General features: G+C 41.5%; 1 protein-coding gene across 4 annotated transcripts in view; it reads left to right on the forward strand.

Moving 5' to 3' along the window:
* The window catches only part of trrap (transformation/transcription domain-associated protein), a 212,335-nt gene that overhangs the window by 23,696 nt on the left and 168,847 nt on the right, over positions 1–19,792 (forward strand). For all 4 annotated transcript variants that reach the window (XM_078558868.1, XM_078558870.1, XM_078558869.1 and 1 more), the window contains 7 exons: positions 176–488; positions 1,211–1,308; positions 2,868–3,062; positions 5,791–5,982; positions 8,371–8,536; positions 9,006–9,262; positions 16,198–16,398. In XM_078558868.1, the coding sequence (XP_078414994.1) occupies positions 176–488; positions 1,211–1,308; positions 2,868–3,062; positions 5,791–5,982; positions 8,371–8,536; positions 9,006–9,262; positions 16,198–16,398 (1,422 nt within the window). The remainder of the gene's footprint in view (positions 1–175; positions 489–1,210; positions 1,309–2,867; positions 3,063–5,790; positions 5,983–8,370; positions 8,537–9,005; positions 9,263–16,197; positions 16,399–19,792) is intronic.

Consider the following 19,792-nt stretch of genomic DNA (forward strand, 5'->3'; position numbering starts at 1 on the left):
TTGAACCATCTCTCTTAGAGGAACTGATTGAAGTTGTAACTTTCCTTTTCACCCATGGAGCTAATCAGTTGTCAATAAAGTGGGATTGCTGACAGTTGATGACCTAACTAGTGTGTGGTTAGGGTTTGTGAGAAAAAACAAAATTTCCAATTTCCTATTTGTGCCCTGGTTCTAGGTCTTTGTGCTGAAGTTTCACACCATTTCTCGCTATCAGTTGTCCACTATCTTTAAGAAATGCAAGCCGCAGTCTGAACTGACAGCCACAGATGCCCCGATTGCAGCAGCTCAAGCAACTCCGACGTCATCTGTTCCCCCTCCCGCCCCACCGACGCCCACTCTCCCCGCACCAGCCTTAGACAAACACGGGGACAAGGATAAAGAGGAGAAGCAGACCTTCCAAGTGTCCGACTGCCGCAGCTTGGTGAAGACATTGGTGTGCGGTGTGAAGACAATTACATGGGGCATAACTTCATGCAAAGCACCAGGAGGTAAGAGACCGATGATGCTTGTTCTCTTGCTTTTCATCTCTGCCTAAAGCTGCATCATACACACTTCAGCAGCAGTTGAACATTTTCTAAGAAATTAAGTTGTTTTGAGAATCCCTGATTTTAATTACTGCACTGTTGGCAACTATGTCGTCAGCTGCCTGGGCCCTAAACTCTGGAATTCTCTCCATACACCTCTTCACCTCTTGTCCCTTCTTTTAAGTCGCTCCTCAAAACTTATCTCTTTGACCCAAGTTGTCCTAATATCTCCTGACGTGGCTCGGTGTTAGATTTTATTTGATAATTGCTCCTGTAAAGTAATTTGGGATATTTTGCAACATTAAAGGTGTGATATAAATGCAAATTATTATCATTTAATTCATTCAAGCGGGCAGGTTTAGAAAGATTCATCTGACATTTGCTGTCAGATGTGAATATCCAAATGCGGGGGAAAGTGGTGGTGAAGAAATGAAGGTTGGCACCATAATTAAGCATTCCGCTAATAGCGAGGAGTCGTGCAGTTAATATCTGTATCATATGTCAGCGAGTAGTGCTGATGAGCATTTTCGAAACTGTATGTGCAGTAATTATATAAAATTATGTAAAAATGTTTAATATGTTTTAGGCTGTATGCCGTGGGAGATGCACAAATGCATTAAAAAGGTTACGTTTGTGTGATCATTAAGTGCAGTCTGAAAAGATTATTTTTTTTCTCTATTTCTCAGAGGCATCCTTTATTCCCAACAAGCAGTTACAGCCCAAAGAAACGCAAATTTACATCAAGCTGGTTAAATATGCAATGCAGGCCTTGGATATTTACCAGGTACAGTATTAGTGCTGTACTTTGATAAGGTTGTTTTGACTTAGCGGTGTTTTATATGTTTTGATGTCCTGTCGGTGGTGTCCAAACAGCAGCCTGCCTGTCAGCCACATCTCCCCCACACTTGGGCAACCCCACCTGAGAAGACAACTCAGCCTTGCCTGCTGGCTCATTCGCTTTAAATTATGTGGGGCTAATTTTTGGAAAGGACTGTTGACAGTGCTGTTTCTTCATTGGTGAACAAATCTTAAATCTCAACACCAAACAGCACTGTTATCAGCAACTTGAGACTGATTAGTGGGAGTGTGGAATTAAATTTTTTAGCTGTAAACCTGACCTGCTCCTCCCCATTCCCACCCCATCCTCACCGAGGCTCCATGGTATACTCCAATGTGGCCCTTGCAGGCAAGAGCTTGAACAGCCCCTGTTTCTTCATATAAACTGATACCTTATTTACCGTAAAGCATTTGAATTGGCTGAGAACAGTGCAGGAAACCGTGTTCAGAAAGAGATGCACACTTTGTACAAAGTGCATGCTTGAAGAAAGGTGGGGTGAAAACAAGCACTTATTTTGTTGTAAGTAGTGATATTGTAAAGGCTGAGATTGATTTCACAGACTCGCACAATACAGAATGAGGCCATTTGGCCCTTGCTGCCTGTGCCAATCCCTTGATAAGTTATCCAATTAGCTCCGTTCTCCTGTTTTCCCCATTTGGTTTCTTTTTCAAATATATATTAAATTCCTTTTTTTGAAGAATAGTATTGAATCTGCTTCCAACATCCTTTTTGACAGTGCATTCTGGATCATAACTCACTGTGCAAAAAGCAATTCTCACCTCCTCAAAGGTACTGATTTCTGTGCTCTCATTTGCAGTAGACATCTTACCTGAAATGTTATACTTTATACATTGACATTAAGGGAATCTACCAGGCTAAGGTCACATAACGGCCTTTACTATTATCATGCTGAGATTTTACACTTGTATTTAAATCATTCTAGGTATTTGACTATGGGAAAATATACAGAATTCTTTGTATTTTTAATCCAAATGGTTTGTGATCTATATAAAAGTGACTCCTTGCCACCTACAAGCCTTTTTTCCAAAATATTTCTGGAAGTTTATCCCTGCTGATTGATATCCAACTTGGAAGTCCTTGAAGCTTGTTGTGAATTTGTGCTCTGGGGAGAGCTGGCAGCTGGGATTGGTGGTTGGATGCTGAACTTGGTTGGCTGGAAGTTATTTGACAAGGGCATCCACACGTTTGAGTAATTTTTCAGATGCTTTAATGAAAACATTTGAAATGTTTAAAATGCCGGCATGGTAATTATGCAGTCCAACTTTTAACTTGAGCATATTTGTTTGTGATCTAGAAAAATGCAATCCGGTTGCTGTAATTAATTGACCTTTTAATGTGTGCGCAGCTTGATACCCCAGGCCAATACAGCATTTTACTTGAGGATGCGTTACGGTGGAATGCTCAAAGGAAGGGATGAGGGGAGTTGGGGAATATCCAACAGGTGTTTAACTTTTATAATGTTTTTATTTAATCTCTGGCCTTAGGTGCAGATCGCTGGGAATGGGCAAACTTACATTCGGGTGGCCAATTGCCAGACGGTGAGGATGAAGGAAGAGAAGGAGGTTTTGGAGCATTTTGCTGGCGTTTTCACTATGATGAATCCTTTGACATTTAAGGAGATATTTCAAACAACTGTACCGTACATGGTGGAAAGGATTTCAAAGAACTATGCACTTCAGGTGACAGGCATCCTCATGTACATTTTTTATGAAGATTTAGCCAGTCATAAGTGAAGCATCACACTGCTATGTAAGGGATTTTTTTTTAGTAAAGGGGAAAGAATTTATACTAAAGCATGTGGTTGACTGTTAAATGCTCTCTGAACAAGGGCAATTAGGGATGGGCACTAAATGCTGGCCTAGCCAGCGATGCCCACATCCCTTGAACAAATAAAAAGAAAAAGTAAAACACCGCAGATGCTTGAAATCTGAAATAAAACCAGAATATGCTGGAAAACACTCAGTGGGCTAGACAGCATCTGTGGAGATGGAGACAAAGTTAACATTTCAGGTTGATGATCTTTCCTCTATATTTAAAGAATTTGGACCTATGTACACTATGTAGTTGTGAGGAGAACTTATTGGAATTTGTTTTGTAAGTATAAAGAAAATTTTAATCTTGGAGTCTTTTAGCCCAGGTGCCCCAGGTAACTCCCAACTCCCTGACATTCAGGCACAGATGCAGGTAATATCTGGCCCCATGCTATGACTAGGTTGGTACGTTGGTCCATATATTAAAATGCTGAAACAAATCCTAACATTACACTGGAGCCTCAACAGTTGAAAGTCCAAGGGGACTAGTGGAAAAACTTGGTACTAAGACATTGAAGTCAGTTGCCTGCTGTTTTCCCCGCGGCCCTGAAAAGGCTTTCCCCGCGGCCCTGAAAAGGCTTTCCCCGCGGCCCTGAAAAGGCTTTCCCCGCGGCCCTGAAAAGGCTTTCCCCGCGGCCCTGAAAAGGCTTTCCCCGCGGCCCTGAAAAGGCTTTCCCCGCGGCCCTGAAAAGGCTTTTCCCCGCGGCCCTGAAAAGGCTTTCCCCGCGGCCCTGAAAAGGCTTTCCCCGCGGCCCTGAAAAGGCTTTCCCCGCGGCCCTGAAAAGGCTTTCCCCGCGGCCCTGAAAAGGCTTTCCCCGCGGCCCTGAAAAGGCTTTCCCCGCGGCCCTGAAAAGGCTTTCCCCGCGGCCCTGAAAAGGCTTTCCCCGCGGCCCTGAAAAGGCTTTCCCCGCGGCCCTGAAAAGGCTTTCCCCGCGGCCCTGAAAAGGCTTTCCCCGCGGCCCTGAAAAGGCTTTCCCCGCGGCCCTGAAAAGGCTTTCCCCGCGGCCCTGAAAAGGCTTTCCCCGCGGCCCTGAAAAGGCTTTCCCCGCGGCCCTGAAAAGGCTTTCCCCGCAATTATGTATCCAATTTCCTTCATGGGTTATCTTCAAGTTATGTTTTTAAAGGCTTTAAAAAGATTGAAGCTATGTTGTCATGAAGGCATAATAATTTTCATAATATTTTTCTGGTTTATTGTAAAATAGGTTTATGGGGGTGAACAGTTAGGTCTGTCTGTGTGTGTGAGATTTAATTATGTTTTGTAGCCAAGCAGAGTGCAAGTTGAAGTTATCAAAAGAAGTAAGGTGTAGAAGTGTCTTTAATATGCTAATGGATAAACATGGTTGGGGTCTTGGCATGTAAGGTGTAAAGGGAATTTGCATTTTTAGATAGATGAAGGGGGATTTGGTTTTCAAAGGAATCTGTCTGTTTACAAATAGCCAGAGAAGCAAGCTAAGTGTTCTGTAATAAACAAGTATTTATTTTTCCCAAGGGTTACTGACAGTATATAGTGACAACATGAAAGTTTTTATTTTATGAGGGAGATACAGTTATCTTATGAAACAATAGAATTTAAGAAGAGAATGAGGCTATGTGTCAGAAGGCATTGTAAGATCTAACAGGAGTGTGTGAAATAGCCTTCATGAAGCCTCCAGTATTTGTGTGTAAACCTGTCGTCTACAGAAACCGAAGCTGGAGAAGGCATTTTGAATTCCACTGTCCAGGGTATTGTGTTAATTTGCTGGATCTGTTTAAAATCTAAAATCCATTTTGGACTGTTGCTTTAAAGGGGCTGTAACTGGGAGTCAGGTTAATTAGGGATTTTAGGAGTTATTATAGTAGTAGTTTGTAATTCTATGTATATGCTTGAAATCTTCTCTCGTTAATAAATACTTTAATTTAGTTTTTAAAAAAATCTCAAGTCTTGGTGGACTTTTTACTTCTGAGTTCTGTGCACACATCTCGAAATAAATACAAATTGCAAAACCATTGTGATAGTGTGATCAAGTTTCCCTCATGAATTTGATCTGCCTGGCACACATCATCTGCATTATAATAATGTGGTGGGCTGGTTTGGCAGTACCATGTGCTAAAATCATTTTATGTTTTCCTTATTTTTATTCCCCTGTGTACCCATCTTGAATTGTGATGGGGTTCATCAGAACTAAATGGATCAAAGGCAAGGTTGCAAGATGACCTAAAGTGCATCATTAGCCACTTATATGGGACAATCTGAGTTTCACTCTCAGTCCTGTTTTGTTTGAGTTGCTGTTGACTTTGACTCTTCTGTAACAAGCCCAATTTCAGCATTGACAACTGTGATCTTGTCTCTGTTGGTCTGTGAAGGCTATTGCTAAATTTCTTAGTGTTGACAACTTGTTCATTAAGCAGTGTTAAGAACGTGTTCTGTGCTGTTCTGCAATACCAGACTGATAGGCCTCTATCACTAACACATCAGTTTACTAGCTCACTACTGGCCATTTAAAATTGATCAGAGTTATGTATATTATATTTTGACAATGTAAATGCAGAATAAAATCAGATACTGGTCCTAGAATTCATTGTTTGTAATTTGCTTTTAATTAATTGTCTGCTACAGATTGTGGCCAACTCATTCTTGGCAAACCCTTCTACCTCAGCTCTGTTTGCTACAATTCTGGTGGAATATCTTCTAGATCGGCTTCCAGAAATGGGCTCCAACGTGGAGCTCTCCAACCTCTATCTCAAGCTGTTCAAACTGGTGTTTGGCTCTGTCTCTCTGTTTGCAGCCGAGAATGAGCAAATGCTAAAGGTAAGGAGGAGGTGCAGAAGGGAATGAGAGAGGGGATGATAAGTTTTTATGACTGCTTTGATGGAGAGGTAGTGGTGCAGCTGATAGGGTTAGAAGAAGAGGGAAGCGAGGAGGCTTGCATGGAAACTAAACTTCAGCTTGGACTAGTTAAGCCAAATGACTGCAGGCTCTGTGTAATTCTGTGTTTGGGAAAGAAGCTGCTTGAAGTTAGCAAGATTTTGGCAGCACCTGGACTAAAAGAAAGAGAACTAAATGGTTCTTGGTTATATTTTGATTTTGAAGTCTCCTGGGCCTTGGGTCAGATAGGTTTGAATAAACTCTCAGAATCAAGTTAAATTGTCTGGCTTTAAGCATATGATGCTGCCAGGTTAGGCCTTCTGACAAATAGAGGTTCCTGTTCCAGACACTGGAATAGCCTTTTGTCGATTCCTTCGGTTCTCAAATTGAAAGAAAGACATGCGTTTGTATAGTGCCTTTCACAACCACCGAACATCTCTCAGACCCTTGCAGCCAGTGAAGTAGTTTTGAAGTGTGCTCACTGTTGCATTGTAGAAAACACAGCAGCTAATTTATGCTCCCACAAACAGCAATGTGTAAATGATCAGATAATCTGTTTGTGTGATCTTGCTTGAGGGATAAATCTTGGCAAGGACACTGGGGATAACTCCCCTCCTGTTCCTCAAAATTGTGCCATAGGAATTTTTACATCCGCTTTGAGAAGACAGATAAACCCTTGGTTTCACACGTTGTCCAAAAGACGGCACCTCCGACAATGCAGCCCTCCCTTACCACTGTTCTGAATTGTCAGCCTTGATTTTTGTGCTCCAATCCTGCAATTACACTTGAACTCAGAGCCGAGTGAGCGAGTGCTACCAACTGAACCATGGCCGACACCAAAGTATCCAAATATTGTTTCAATGTTTTCAAACTCTCAGTGCAGTTTGAAGGATGAAGAAGTAAAGTTTTACAAAGTTAAACTTTGCATTACTTGTGCGCTGGGTACTGGGAATGATGTGTGAGAAAGAACTCTATTTTATATAGGAACAGGAGGAGGCCATTTAACCCCTGGAGTCTGTTGGCTATTCAATGCGACCATGGCTAATCTGTGATCTAACTCCATATATGCATCATTGCCCTATATCCCTTAAACCTCTGGTTAACAAAGAACCATCAACCTCATATTTATAATTAATAACTAATGTAGCATCATTTGCGGAAGAGATTCCCAAATTTCTATCTTCCTGTCCATGAAGAGCATTTCCTAATTTTGTTCCTGAAAGGCCTGCCTCTAATTTTTGGACTATGTGCCCTTGTCCTAGACTCCTCAATCATCAGAAATAGAGTAGATAGCTTTTCTCCATCAGCTCCCTATAATATCTTGAAAACTTTGATTGAATCACCTCTTGATCCTCTAAATTCCAGGGAATGGTTCATGTACCCTCTCCTCATAATTTAGTCCTTGGAGCCCAGTTATTATTCCAAAAAATAGACATAGTGCCTTGTCCCCTCCTCTATATCCTAGTGCCCTTCACAAATGTCCAAAGACATGTTCAGTTAGTCACTGTTGTTATGTAGGCAAGTCTGGGTTTTTCTTTGCTGCTTTCATCCTTCTTCCCCTTCCAGTAATTACCTTAAATGCTTCTTGTCGTTCAAGACTCTTGTTTGATTTTTGCAATGTCTTTGTGTGCGGGGGAAAAAAATATTGGATTTTGACTGATGGAAATGATGTGACTGTTTTGAAATGTGGCTTTTCTTGGTGATTAATGGTTTAACATCTAATTTTGCTCTATGAAGGTCACTTTAAAATATTATGTTAAATATCTCTATTCTTTTGTTCTCCCCTGTCAGAAAATTCAAGGTCGAGTGAATTTAATGAGCTTTAACAGCAATTTAAATGTTTGGATCCTTTGGCTTGTATGTTAATGTTGTTTCATTAGATTAGGGAATGGCTGTTTAAACCTTTGAAATTAACTGAGTAATAAAGAGTCTCTTGTGAATGTGGTAGCATAGTTTTAAAAACAAAAAATAAAATTACAGCTTAATTTTTCCAAAAAAGTCACTTTTACTTAGAACAGCGGAGCTGGTTTTCTCGAGTGATTATGTGAAATTGGGTGGATGGCCTGTTGCATGTCTTGTGATACACAAGCCATCACCATTGGGGCAGGCAGAACCTCTTGTTTAACCTCTCATCTAAAAGACAGCATCTCCGACAGTGTGGAACTCCTTCAGTGTTGGCCCTGGAGTGTTGATCTGGATTTTGTGCTCAAGTCTCTGGAGTGGGACATGAACCCACAAACGCCTGAGAGGCGAGAGTGCTACCCATTGTGCAACGGCTGACTTCAATCCCAAACCGGAAACCCTCTAACACCAAATTTCATTGTATTTTAGCCACATCTGCACAAGATTGTGAACAGTTCTATGGAGCTTGCTCAAACAGCCAAGGAGCCATACAACTACTTTCTGTTGCTTCGAGCCCTTTTCCGATCCATTGGGGGTGGCAGCCACGATCTCCTGTATCAGGAGTTTCTGCCATTGCTGCCTAACTTGCTGCAAGGTAAGAATGTAATTACATTAGTTTCTGACTGTTCAACTGATGAAATAACCCCAGGTTCAATCAATATATTTCAAGCTTTGATAAAATGTATTGGGCACTTAATTGAAATGAACATTAGCTAAAGCATGTTCCTTATTGAAGATAATTCCCTTTTGAGTCCTAAATCTGCTTTGTAGCTTACAGGTGCTGGACTGAAAATGTACCACTCAAAAGTGGATTTTCTGTAAGTTGTAATGCATAGAACCAGGGTATTTTCTGATTCAGTATCTGTAAATCAATGTTTTCACTATTCGTAACTTTTATTTTTATCACAGCATTTAGCAAGCTAAATATTCAAGCTGAAAAAGCATTAGCTCCTAAAATTATACTATATGCATGAGACACATGTTCTCAACACCTGTATGAGAATACAAATGCAGTAGAGTGGTAGATGTTGTTTCTGCCATACTTAACGCTGTTTTTGTTGCAGGGCTGAATATGCTGCAGAGTGGCCTGCATAAACAACACATGAAAGATCTCTTTGTCGAGCTATGTTTAACCGTGCCCGTCCGACTCAGTTCCCTCTTGCCATACCTGCCAATGTTAATGGACCCATTAGTATCTGCGCTTAATGGCTCTCAGACCCTGGTCAGCCAGGGCCTACGGACACTGGAGCTATGCGTAGACAACTTACAGCCTGATTTTTTGTACGATCACATCCAGCCAGTGCGAGCAGAGCTCATGCAGGTAAAACTGGGACAGTGTAATACATTAGGAGATGTGAATCTGTCAAACCTTTGTATCCTGAATTGTTGTATGTTTAATAGTTGGATCATATAGGTGCCAGGAAGATATGGTGGCATGGTGGTAATGTCACTGGACTAGTAGTCCAGAGGCCCAGACTAATGCTGTGGGGCATGGGTTCACATTCCACCATGGTAGTTGGTGGAATTTAAATTCAATTAATAAAACCTGTAATTAATAGCTATTCTCAGTAATAGTGATCGTGAAGCCATTGTTTATTGTCGTAAAAACCCATCTGGTTCACTGATGTCGTTTAGGGAATGGAATCTGCTGTCCTTAACTGGTCTGGCCTAATGCGACTCCAGACCCACAGCAATGTGGTTGACTCTTAACAGCCTCTGAAATGGCCTAGCAAGCCCTCAGTTCAAGGGCATTTAGGGGTGGGCAACAAATGCTGGCCTTGCCAGCGACACCCACATCCCATGAAAGAATAAAAAAAAACATAGCACAGAAGTTGAACCTATCATGCCAGTGCCAACTCTGAAAGAACTATCCAATTTGTTCCCCTGCCCCTGGTCTTTGTATAGCTCTGCATTTTTTCCCCTTTTCAAGCATTTATCCCGTTCCCTTTTGAAAGTTACTGTTCAATCTGCTTCCCTTTCGAGCAGAGCATTCCAGATCATCATAACTCTTTACTCAAAAAAAAAAATCTTCTCATCTTTTGCCCCAGTTTTTTTGCCAGTCATCTTAAATCTATGTCTTCTAGTTACTGACCCTCCTGCCAATTCTGCCAGTGGAAACAATTTCTCTTGATTAACACTATCAAAACCATTCATAATTGTTGTACTCCTATTTTGACTAATCATGAGTTTGAATAGAACAGAAAGCTGTACAACTATATTATCAGGATTGGAGCTCCAGATGTGTGGACGTGCAACACCTAACATAAAATAGAAAATATATAGATTATTCACCTCTTGCTTTGTTCTCAGTAATCTTTTAGCCCTTTTTTTTTAAAAAAAGCAACTGATTGAACTTCCAGTTGCATTTGAAATGATAAGACTGCATCAAATCCGAAAATTTCACAGCAGAAGTAATCTGATATTTTAGCGGCTCTGTATAAAATAAATCCAGCCAAATTGCTTTTAGCAAGGGGAATGTTCGAAATAATTCAAACCATTGTATTTCACCAAAATTTAAATTGGGAGTTGAATTCTTGTTTTAAAAGGTAAGGAAATTGAAGTGGTTTCACCATTGGATTTCTGGAAAAAGTAGGTTTGAAACTTCCCAAATTGGCTCTGAAATGTTGTAACGTGAAGATGTTAATGTCATTCATTGTTACCTCATGGAATAATACTGGAAGCTGGAGCTAGCAAACCCCTCACTACTGTAGTTAAACAGGGTGTATTCACTTGTTTTATGGAAGTACTGTACATTGTGTTCAACCAATTCAATTCACTCCATGTGATATCAAGAAACAGCTGAAGGCACTAGATACTGCAAAGGTTATGGGCCCTGACAACATTCCGGCAATAGTGCTGAAGACTTGTGCTCCAGAACTAGCCGTACACCTAGCCAAGCTGTCCTAGTACAGCCCGAGCACTGGCATCTACTTGGCAATGTGGAAAATTGCCCAGATATGTCCTGTCCGCAAAAAACAGTCATCTAATTACGATCCCATCATTTTACACTTGATCATCAACAAAGTGATGGAAAGTGTCATCAGTGCTATCAGGTGGCGCTTAGCTCAGCAATAACCTGCTCACTGACACTCAGTTTGGGTTCTGCCAAGGCCACTCAACTCCTGACCTCATTACAGCTTGGTCCAAACATGGACAAAAAGATTGAGGTGAGACTGCCCTTGGCATCAAGGCAGCATTTGACTGAGTGTGGCATCAAGCTGCCCTAGCAAAATCAAAGTCATTGGGAATCGGGCAGGGGTGGGTGGGGGGGGGAACACTCCTCTGGTTGGAGTCGTACCGAGCACAAAGGAAAATGGTTGTAGTTATTGGAGGTCAATCATCCCCTTCCTGGCACACTGCTGCAGGAGTTCCTCAGGGCAGTGTCCGAGGCCTACCATTTTCAGCTGTTTCATCAATGACCTTCCTTCCATCATAAGGTTAGAAGTGGGTCTTTTTGCTGATGATTGCACAATGTTCAGCATCATTCGTAACTCCTCAGATACTGAAGCAGCCTGTGTCCATATATAGCTAGACCTGGACAACATTTAGGCTTTGGCTGATAGGTGGCAAATAACATTCGCACAAGTGCCAGGCAATGACCATCTCCAACAAGAGAGAATCTAATCATCGCCCATTGACATTCAATGGCATTAATTTTGCTGAATTCCCCACTATCAGCATCCTGGGGGGTTACCATTGACCAGAAGCTGAATTGGACCAGCCATACAAACACTGTGTCTATATGAGCAGGTCAGATGCTGGGAATTCTACAAGGAGCAACTCACCTCCTAATTCTCCAAAGCCTGTCCTCCATCTACAAGGCACAAGTCAGGAGTGTGATGGAATATTCTCCACTTGCCTGGATGAGGGCAGCTCCAACAACACTCAGGAAGCTTGACACCATCCAGGACAAAGCAGCCTGCTTGATTGGCACAGACATTCAGTCCCTCCGCCACTGATGCACAGTGGCAGCAGTGTGTACCATCTCAAGATGCACTGCAGCAACTCACCAAGGCGCCTTTGCCAGCACTTTTCCAAAACTGCGAGTTCTATCTCCTAGATGGACAAGGGCAGCAGATGCCTGGGAACACCGCCACCTGCAAGTTCACCTTCAAGTCACCTCACCATCTGACTTGGAACTACATCGCCGTTCCTTCTCTGTCACTGGCTCAACTCCTGAAGCTCCCTCCCTAACAGCACTGTGGGTATTCCTACAGCACATGGACTGCAGCGTTTCAAGAAGGCAACTAGCCACCACCTTCTGCAGGACAATTAGGGATGGGCAATAATTGCTGTCCCAGCCAGTGACGCCCACATCCCATGAACAAATAAAAAAGTACTCCTGGTGTGAAATTTAAGCATTTTGAATTGTCCAGTAATTTGAATTGAGGAGTGAAAATAATAGCAAAAGTAACAATTTTTATGCTTTAAAAAATTGAATCATTGGATAATTTGAATTAAAAGGATTAGATTGTAATACATTCTTGAGTCAGAATAATGTTTCTATTTAGAGATAAGCGAATTGACAGATGATTGCAGCTTTTGTCTTTTTAAAGCATGGGGAGACAAATATGAAGAACATACGTTTTTTAAAGCTCAAAGGACTATTGATCTCAAATGAACACATGGCACTTTCATATATCGACTGTCTCACATATATATTAATTCCTACTCCAAAAATAAATCCAATTGTCCATTTATACTGTTCTTCCCTGATGACTGTTTCCATAACTTAATTATCTTGTGCGTGAAGAATTCCCTTATTACTCTTAATGTTCCCAGTTTTAGCTTTTGTTCTCCAGTATTGCAAGCATTCACTATAGTCGAGCTCTTTGCCTGGATCAACTATGTTAATATCCTGTATAATATTGAGAACTTCAATTGGATTGCAGTTACTTTTTCCCCCAAAGAACCAGCTCAGCTTTCTTAATACAAGAGCAAAATACTGCAGATGTCAGAAATCTGAGCTAAGAAGCAAAAAATGCTGGCTATAAGATCATAAGAAGTAGGAGGAGGCCATTTGGCCCAGACCCTGCTGTGCCATTCATTAACATCATGGCTTATCTGATTTTGGCCTCACTCCTGTCAGCCCCTCATGACCCTTATCTCCCTTGTCGATTAGAGATCTGCCTAACTCAGCCTTGAATATATTCAGTGACCCACTGTTCTCTGTGGAAGAGAATTCCAAGTCTAGTGACCCTCAGAGAAGAAGCTCTTTCTCATCTCTGTCTTATTTAAACTATGCCCCCTAGTTCCCCCACAAGGGAAAACACCCTCTCAGCATACACCCAGTCGAGCCTCCTCAGAATCATATATGTTTCAATAAGATTGACTCTCATTCTTCTAACCTCCAATGAGCATAAGCCCACTTGCTCAACCTTTCTTCACAAGACAACTCCTTCATCCCAGGAATCAGCCTAATGAACCTTCTCTGAACTGTTTCCAGTGGAAGTATATCCCTTGTGAATTAAGAGACCAAAATTGTACTCCGTATTCCAGGTGTGATGATCATCACCCTATACAGTTGTTGCATGACTTCCCTATTTTTATACTCCATCCCCCTTATAAAGGCCAACATTCCATTTGCCTTCCTAATTACTTGCTAACTTTTAGTGATTCATGCACAAGGACACCCAGACCCCTCTGTACCACAACATTCTGCAGTCTCTCTCCAATTAAATTAAATTCTGCTTTTCTATTCTTCCTGCCAAAATGGACAATCTCATGTCTTTCCATGTTATACCCCATCTACCAATTTCTTGCCCGCTCATGTAACCTATCTATTTCCCTTTGCAGACTCTTTGTATCTTCCTTGTAACTTTCTTTCCTGTCAATCTTTGTAGCCAAATTTGCTGACAATACAATACAAAATTGATCCCTTCATCCAAGTTATTGATATAGACTCTAACTAGTTGAGACCCCAACACTGATCCCTGTGGTCCTGCACTAGTTACAATTTGTCAACCCAAAAATGGCCCATTTTTTCCAGGCTCTCGCTCTCTCTCTCCTGTTAGTTGGCCAATCCCCTATCCATGCTCAGTACCTGGAGAGAGAAACCGAGTCGATGTTTCAGCTTGATGACCTTTCTTCAGAACTTTTTAATCCAAATTTGTGATACCTACAGTCATTTTTGTTCACCTTGCTAGAGTAGCATTATCCTTCCTGTCGTTAGTACTGACCGTTGCTTTGCACAAGAGTACTGCAACCTTTTTAAAGTTTCTTTTTCTTTTTCTCTCATTTTTGTTCTCATTCAGCCTCTCGCTCAACTTTACACTCTTGGTACCTGTTCAATAAACCAAATATTTGACGATATCATAGGATGCCCAGTTTATTTCACGAATTAGGTGACGTGATAAATCACAACTATTTCCTGTTGGTCTATATATGTTTTCCCCCCCCTCTCCATCTCCAAATCAAACAGGAGAGGCTCTGGGAGAAGAGAATGGGTGTCATGAATTGAACTGTGGTGTGGTTGAATCTGCTGCTGTGATGCTTTGGGCAATGTTGCTTGCTGTTGTAATTTTTATCGCCTTTTATAGTGTTTGCTATTTAGAATTATACTCCTGAGCTTCAAAAAGACTTAAAAGCCATCAAAATACATGGGACACAGTAAATAATACGGAATGGGTTCAATAACAGCTAATTTGCTGCACTGCAATGCTGTTCAAATCTTTGGCTGTGTTGTAATTGCATTTGAAGAGTTATTTGGAAGAGAATTATAGTTGTATTTATGAAGAACAATTTGAGTTTGACAGAAGCTTCTTCAATTTAGCAGGGTTCCTATTCATTTTTTCTGGGGAAGGAATGCAGGTTTAAGGAGTCCAGGCTAATGCATTATAATCAGGAGCTTAGGCTAGATTATATGTATTATAAAACTGCTAATATTTAAATGCATTATTTAAAGATATTAGTTAACAATCTACAATTACGCGAGCTTCCGCTAGGCCATGGAGTGAGAAAAAAGGCTGCTTGTCTCATGAGCTCAGTCCTTTCCACACCTGTATACAAAGTGCTTTATCAAAGCTCTACCCAATTTTCTTGTTCTAAGGAAAGATTTTTTCCCCTTTCCTGCTCTCTTCCCCTCCCACACTCTCCACTCCCCATTTCACACAACTCTAAATACCTACCCAGCATTTCATCCTCTTGACTTGAAACGTTAACTCTGTTTCTCTCTCTACACATGCTGCCAGACATGCTGAATATTTCTAGCATTTTCTGTTTTTATTTCAACCCCCTGCCCTCTTAATTGTATGCAATAATGCACAGGTCATTCGGCCTAACTGGTCCATTTTGGTGTCTATGTCCCATACCAGCTCCCTCCCATCCTACTTCACCTCACTTTATCCTCCATATACTTCTGTTCCTTTCTCTCTCTTATGCCTACCCAGCTTCCCCTTGCCATGATCATTCTGTGGCCCCAACAGTTCAGCTAACATCATGTTTCATAAAGTGGTGCTTCCTATGCACTTCCTAACCTATTCTTATTAATGGCTATTAATTTACTTGCCATTTGTTTGGAAGACTACATGCCCAGAACCCTAGGGTGGTGGGCAATAAATTCACTTCTATTTTCCAGTTATATGTGCTTATAATCCAATAAACTAACTTACTTGTATCTACATTATTTATTCCTTGGAGCAATTTAAAACCCGGAGCATATGAGGCAACAAGTTATTGTGGTCTAGAATATGCTGCCTGAAAGGGCGGTGGAAGAAGATTCAGTCGTAAATTTTAAAAGGGAGTTTGGATAAATAGTTGAAGTTGGGGGGATGGAATTGCAGGGCTGTGGGGAAAGGACAGGAGAATCGGACTGATTAGATAGCTCTTTGAAAGAGCTGGCACAGGCATAATGGGCTGAACAACCTCCTCCTCCCATGCCATATCATTCTATGATTTCATGTCTCCTCTCCAACATTGGTGGGTTATATTCTGGGTGTATTTACCCAACAGCAGATACTCTAAGCTTTCAGGCCCACAAACTTGAGTACAATTAGGACTGTGCTGCTTGAGGTTTGAGAGCTCAATTGCTTGGATTTCAGGAGCCTTGGGTAGCCCAAACCTCAGTTTAGGCAACCTCTGATTTACCACACAAGGTCCCAGAACCACTTTTGCCAGGATATTTCTCTCTGTTGTGTTATTCTTCCTCTAATATTTGAACAAGTGTCAGACTGTACAAGCTGCATCTGTAATACATACTAAATTATAGATTAAAATGAAGAATGTTGCTTTTTTTGTTTTAATTTTTATTTTGGGCAGGCCCTATGGCGCACTTTACGTAACCCAGCTGACAGCATCTCCCATGTGGCCTACCGTGTACTGGGCAAGTTTGGTGGAAGCAACCGCAAGATGCTGAAGGAGTCCCAGAAATTGCAGTACGTTGTTACCGAAGTTCAGGGGCCGAGCATCACAGCCGAGTTTTCTGACTGTAAGGCATCTATTCAGCTTCCTATGGAGAAGGTAAGCTCGTGCATCATTAGATTTAGCTTGTGCGCCATTTGATTTTTGGGCTCATTAAGGTGGGGGCCGTGCTACCAGTTGGAGCACTTAGTAATTGATTGTCAGCTGTGACTCAGTAGCGCCTCTTGCCTCTGAATCAGAAGGTTGGGGGTTCAAGTCCCACTCCAGGGATTTGCACCCAAAATCCAGGCTGGCACTCCCAGTGGAAACACTGAGGAAGTGCTGCTCTGTTGGAGTTGTAGCCTTTTGCATTAGATGTCAAAATGAGGCCCATCTGCCATTTGAAGGAGGTGTAAAAGATCCCGTGAGACTATTTTAAAGAAGAGAAGTTCTCTCAGGTATCCTGGGCAATATTTAACCTTTAAACAGCAAGACAAAAACAGATTACCTAGTCATTATCTCATTGTTGTTTGTGGGACCTTGCCTTGTGCATATTAGCTGTTGCATCTCCTGCCTTATATAAATGACTGTACTTCAAAAACTTCATTGGCTGTACTGCAGTTTGGGATGTCCTGAGGTTGTGAAAGGCATAAAGAAATGCATGGCTTCCTGTCTGTGTCTTTCTGTGTTTGTGTGACTCTCACTCCTGATCTCTTTCAACAGCTCTGTGCCAACCCAAAGTTAAAGCACCTGTGCAAAGCTCTCAAATTATGACTACTCGTTGATGCCTGAAGTATTTGACGAGGCATTGATTTCTGATGTGTGATGTCTGAACTCTTGTTAAATGCTTATAAGGTTATAAGGTTCAGTGATTTGTTTCCAGTACTCTTCCTCCCCCGTGCACCGAACCCCATCTAACCTCATCGTTTTGTTGCTGTAATGTTGAGGAATCCCTGAGATTTTTGCACTTGTAGAAAGTTGTATTCCTGGCAACTCACTCTCATCATCAAGGGTTGAGCGCAGGGGCTATGTTACATATCCACCTGCTGTAGGTTTAAATGTACGCAACTTCCAGCCAAAGTATGGATGTAATTGGATGGCCCACCCCTTATGCACTCCACTCATTTAAGAATTAGATTTTCTTGAATTCTTACCACTTTATTCTCAGCCTTTTCACCATGTGATCCTTATTGCCCAATGAAAATGGCCCCATCAAGCAGGAATTATACTATAGGGGTTCATGTTGCTGAGTTACCCATGTACCTATACTTTGAAATATCTTGCCACATTGATTCCAGCCACTTGATGGCACTGTGTTTAAACCGTATTATATAGTAGTTTTATTTGAGTGCAGTTTTATGTATTCTGTATGGAGTCATTATACTGCCACAATGTGGCAACTATTGGGTACTGTAGAATTATCAGGAGGCATCCTATCTCGCTGGGTTTCTAAATCTTAATTATGTTATCATCCATGTTGTTTAGTAAAAAAGAAAACGCATGCATTTGTATAGAGCCTTTCACATCCTCCAGACATCCCAAAGCACTTCACAGCTACTGAATACTTTTGAAGTGTATTCGCTGTTGTAGGAAACACAGCAACTGGTTTAGGAAAAGCAAGCTTCCAGAAACAATTTTGTGATAAATCATCTGTTTTAGCTGTTGGTTGAGCGATAAATACTGGCCAGGACACTGGGGAGAGCTCCCCTTATAGTGCAATGGGAATCAGTCGCCTTCACCTGAGAGGGGAGATGAGACCTCGGTTTAAGAACTCATCTGAAAGACGGCATCTGACAGTGCAGTGCAGTGTCCCCTAGTACTGTAACTGGGAGTGTCACCCTAGATGATGTGTTCTAGTCTATGGAGTGGGACTTGAACCCACAACCTTTTGCCCTGAGATGAGTGCTACCCATTGTGCTGACAGCTAGTAGCATCTGGTTGCTTGTCCGCTGAAAAGAGGGAAGAAGTTGGAAGTGAGTCAACCCAGGCTCTGTTCACTGTGAGCCATTGGAGCAATATTTGCGGAGACCCCCTGAATGGGGGGAGGCACAGGGCTTGTGGAGATTAATGGCAAAAAACACAAATATTTTTGTGCCAAAACTGCAATAAAATCCAGTGGGCATGCAACATGTTTGGATAGGAAGAACAAGAAAATGACTGAGCAGATTCTGTACACTGATTAAAGGTGTGAGGGCAAGGGTGATGGTCATTTCAATGTTTTGCTTTTATGTGTCTTGGGCCAAGTTAAATATGGGATTCCTGCAACTGGAATGGGTTTGCAGGAACACTGTTCCTGAATTTAAGAGCATTTCTAGGCAAAAATCCATTTGGAGTTGTATTAAAATCTATCCTTCATGAGTCTTAACACCTTTACTTGTTGCACATAGTATTCCCCTTCCTCTGCTGCTTATTGGTTATTTTTAATTGAGCATTTTCATGCTGCCAATTCTGACTCTAGCTTCACTCCAACATTTTGGACTCTGGTTTACACTGTAGCACAATTCCAATTACTGAAAATATTAAATAAACGCAAAACCTGTTATCACTTTATTAAAATTATTGCTTCACCCTTCAAACTGAAAGCTCCCCACCAAAAGGCATGCCCAAAAAAAAAGCAATTAAAAGATTAGAAATTATGTTGTAGCTGTGGGATGGTCATTAGAAATTATTCAAATTCGTCAGTCACTTAACATTTTGAGTCCAGCATGACCCTTCTTCCGAAGAAGAGTCATATTGGACTCAAAACTTTAACACTGTTTCTCTCTCCACAGATGCTGCCAGACCTGCTGAGTTTCTCCAGCATTTTCTGTTTTCATTTCAGGTTTCCAGCATCCGCAGTATTTTGCTTTTATTATCATCCATCACTTAACTGCATACAACAAAACAGGCTGTGTTGGATAAGTGTTATTAAATGAATGAATTGTGTAGCTGGTAAATCATAAAGGATCACGTAAAGCATTCAAACCTAAATAACATTGCCATTTAAACATCGTGCACCTCCTTCCCCTCTCGCCAACTGCTTTTTTTTGGGGCGGGGGGAATGGCTTTGTCCCAGGATGTTGATCATGCACCAATCCTTATCTGGCTGGTCATGCTTCATGTGTGAGCTCCAACAGTTGATGACTGGTAGTTTGACCACAGATGCTGATCCAATCCTTACCAGCTGTTTGTGCATGTGTGTTTCTAGCAGAGTTGTGAGGAGCAGGAACCTTAGCTGCTTCTCTTTTTCACCCCTCCCTGATCGGATGGTGTCTCAGCCAGTTTTGCCCTTAGAGTGAACAACTAACTCAGCAGAAGTGGCGGAATATGATGTGACTCCTTTCTAACCTGCATAGCTTCACTGTATACTTGGCGTTTCGACTGTTTTATTAAAAAAGACAATGAAAAATATTATTTTAGTGCTAAAAAGAAATTGTGTAGTGTAGTCCCAAAGTGCTTTATAGCCAGTGAAGCACCTTTTTGAAGTATAGCCACTGTTATAATGTAGGATATATTTCTGTAAAAGTGATAGTTT

The sequence above is a fragment of the Cetorhinus maximus genome, chromosome 15 (assembly GCF_964194155.1).
Source record: "Cetorhinus maximus chromosome 15, sCetMax3.hap1.1, whole genome shotgun sequence".
Lineage (NCBI taxonomy): Eukaryota > Metazoa > Chordata > Chondrichthyes > Lamniformes > Cetorhinidae > Cetorhinus > Cetorhinus maximus.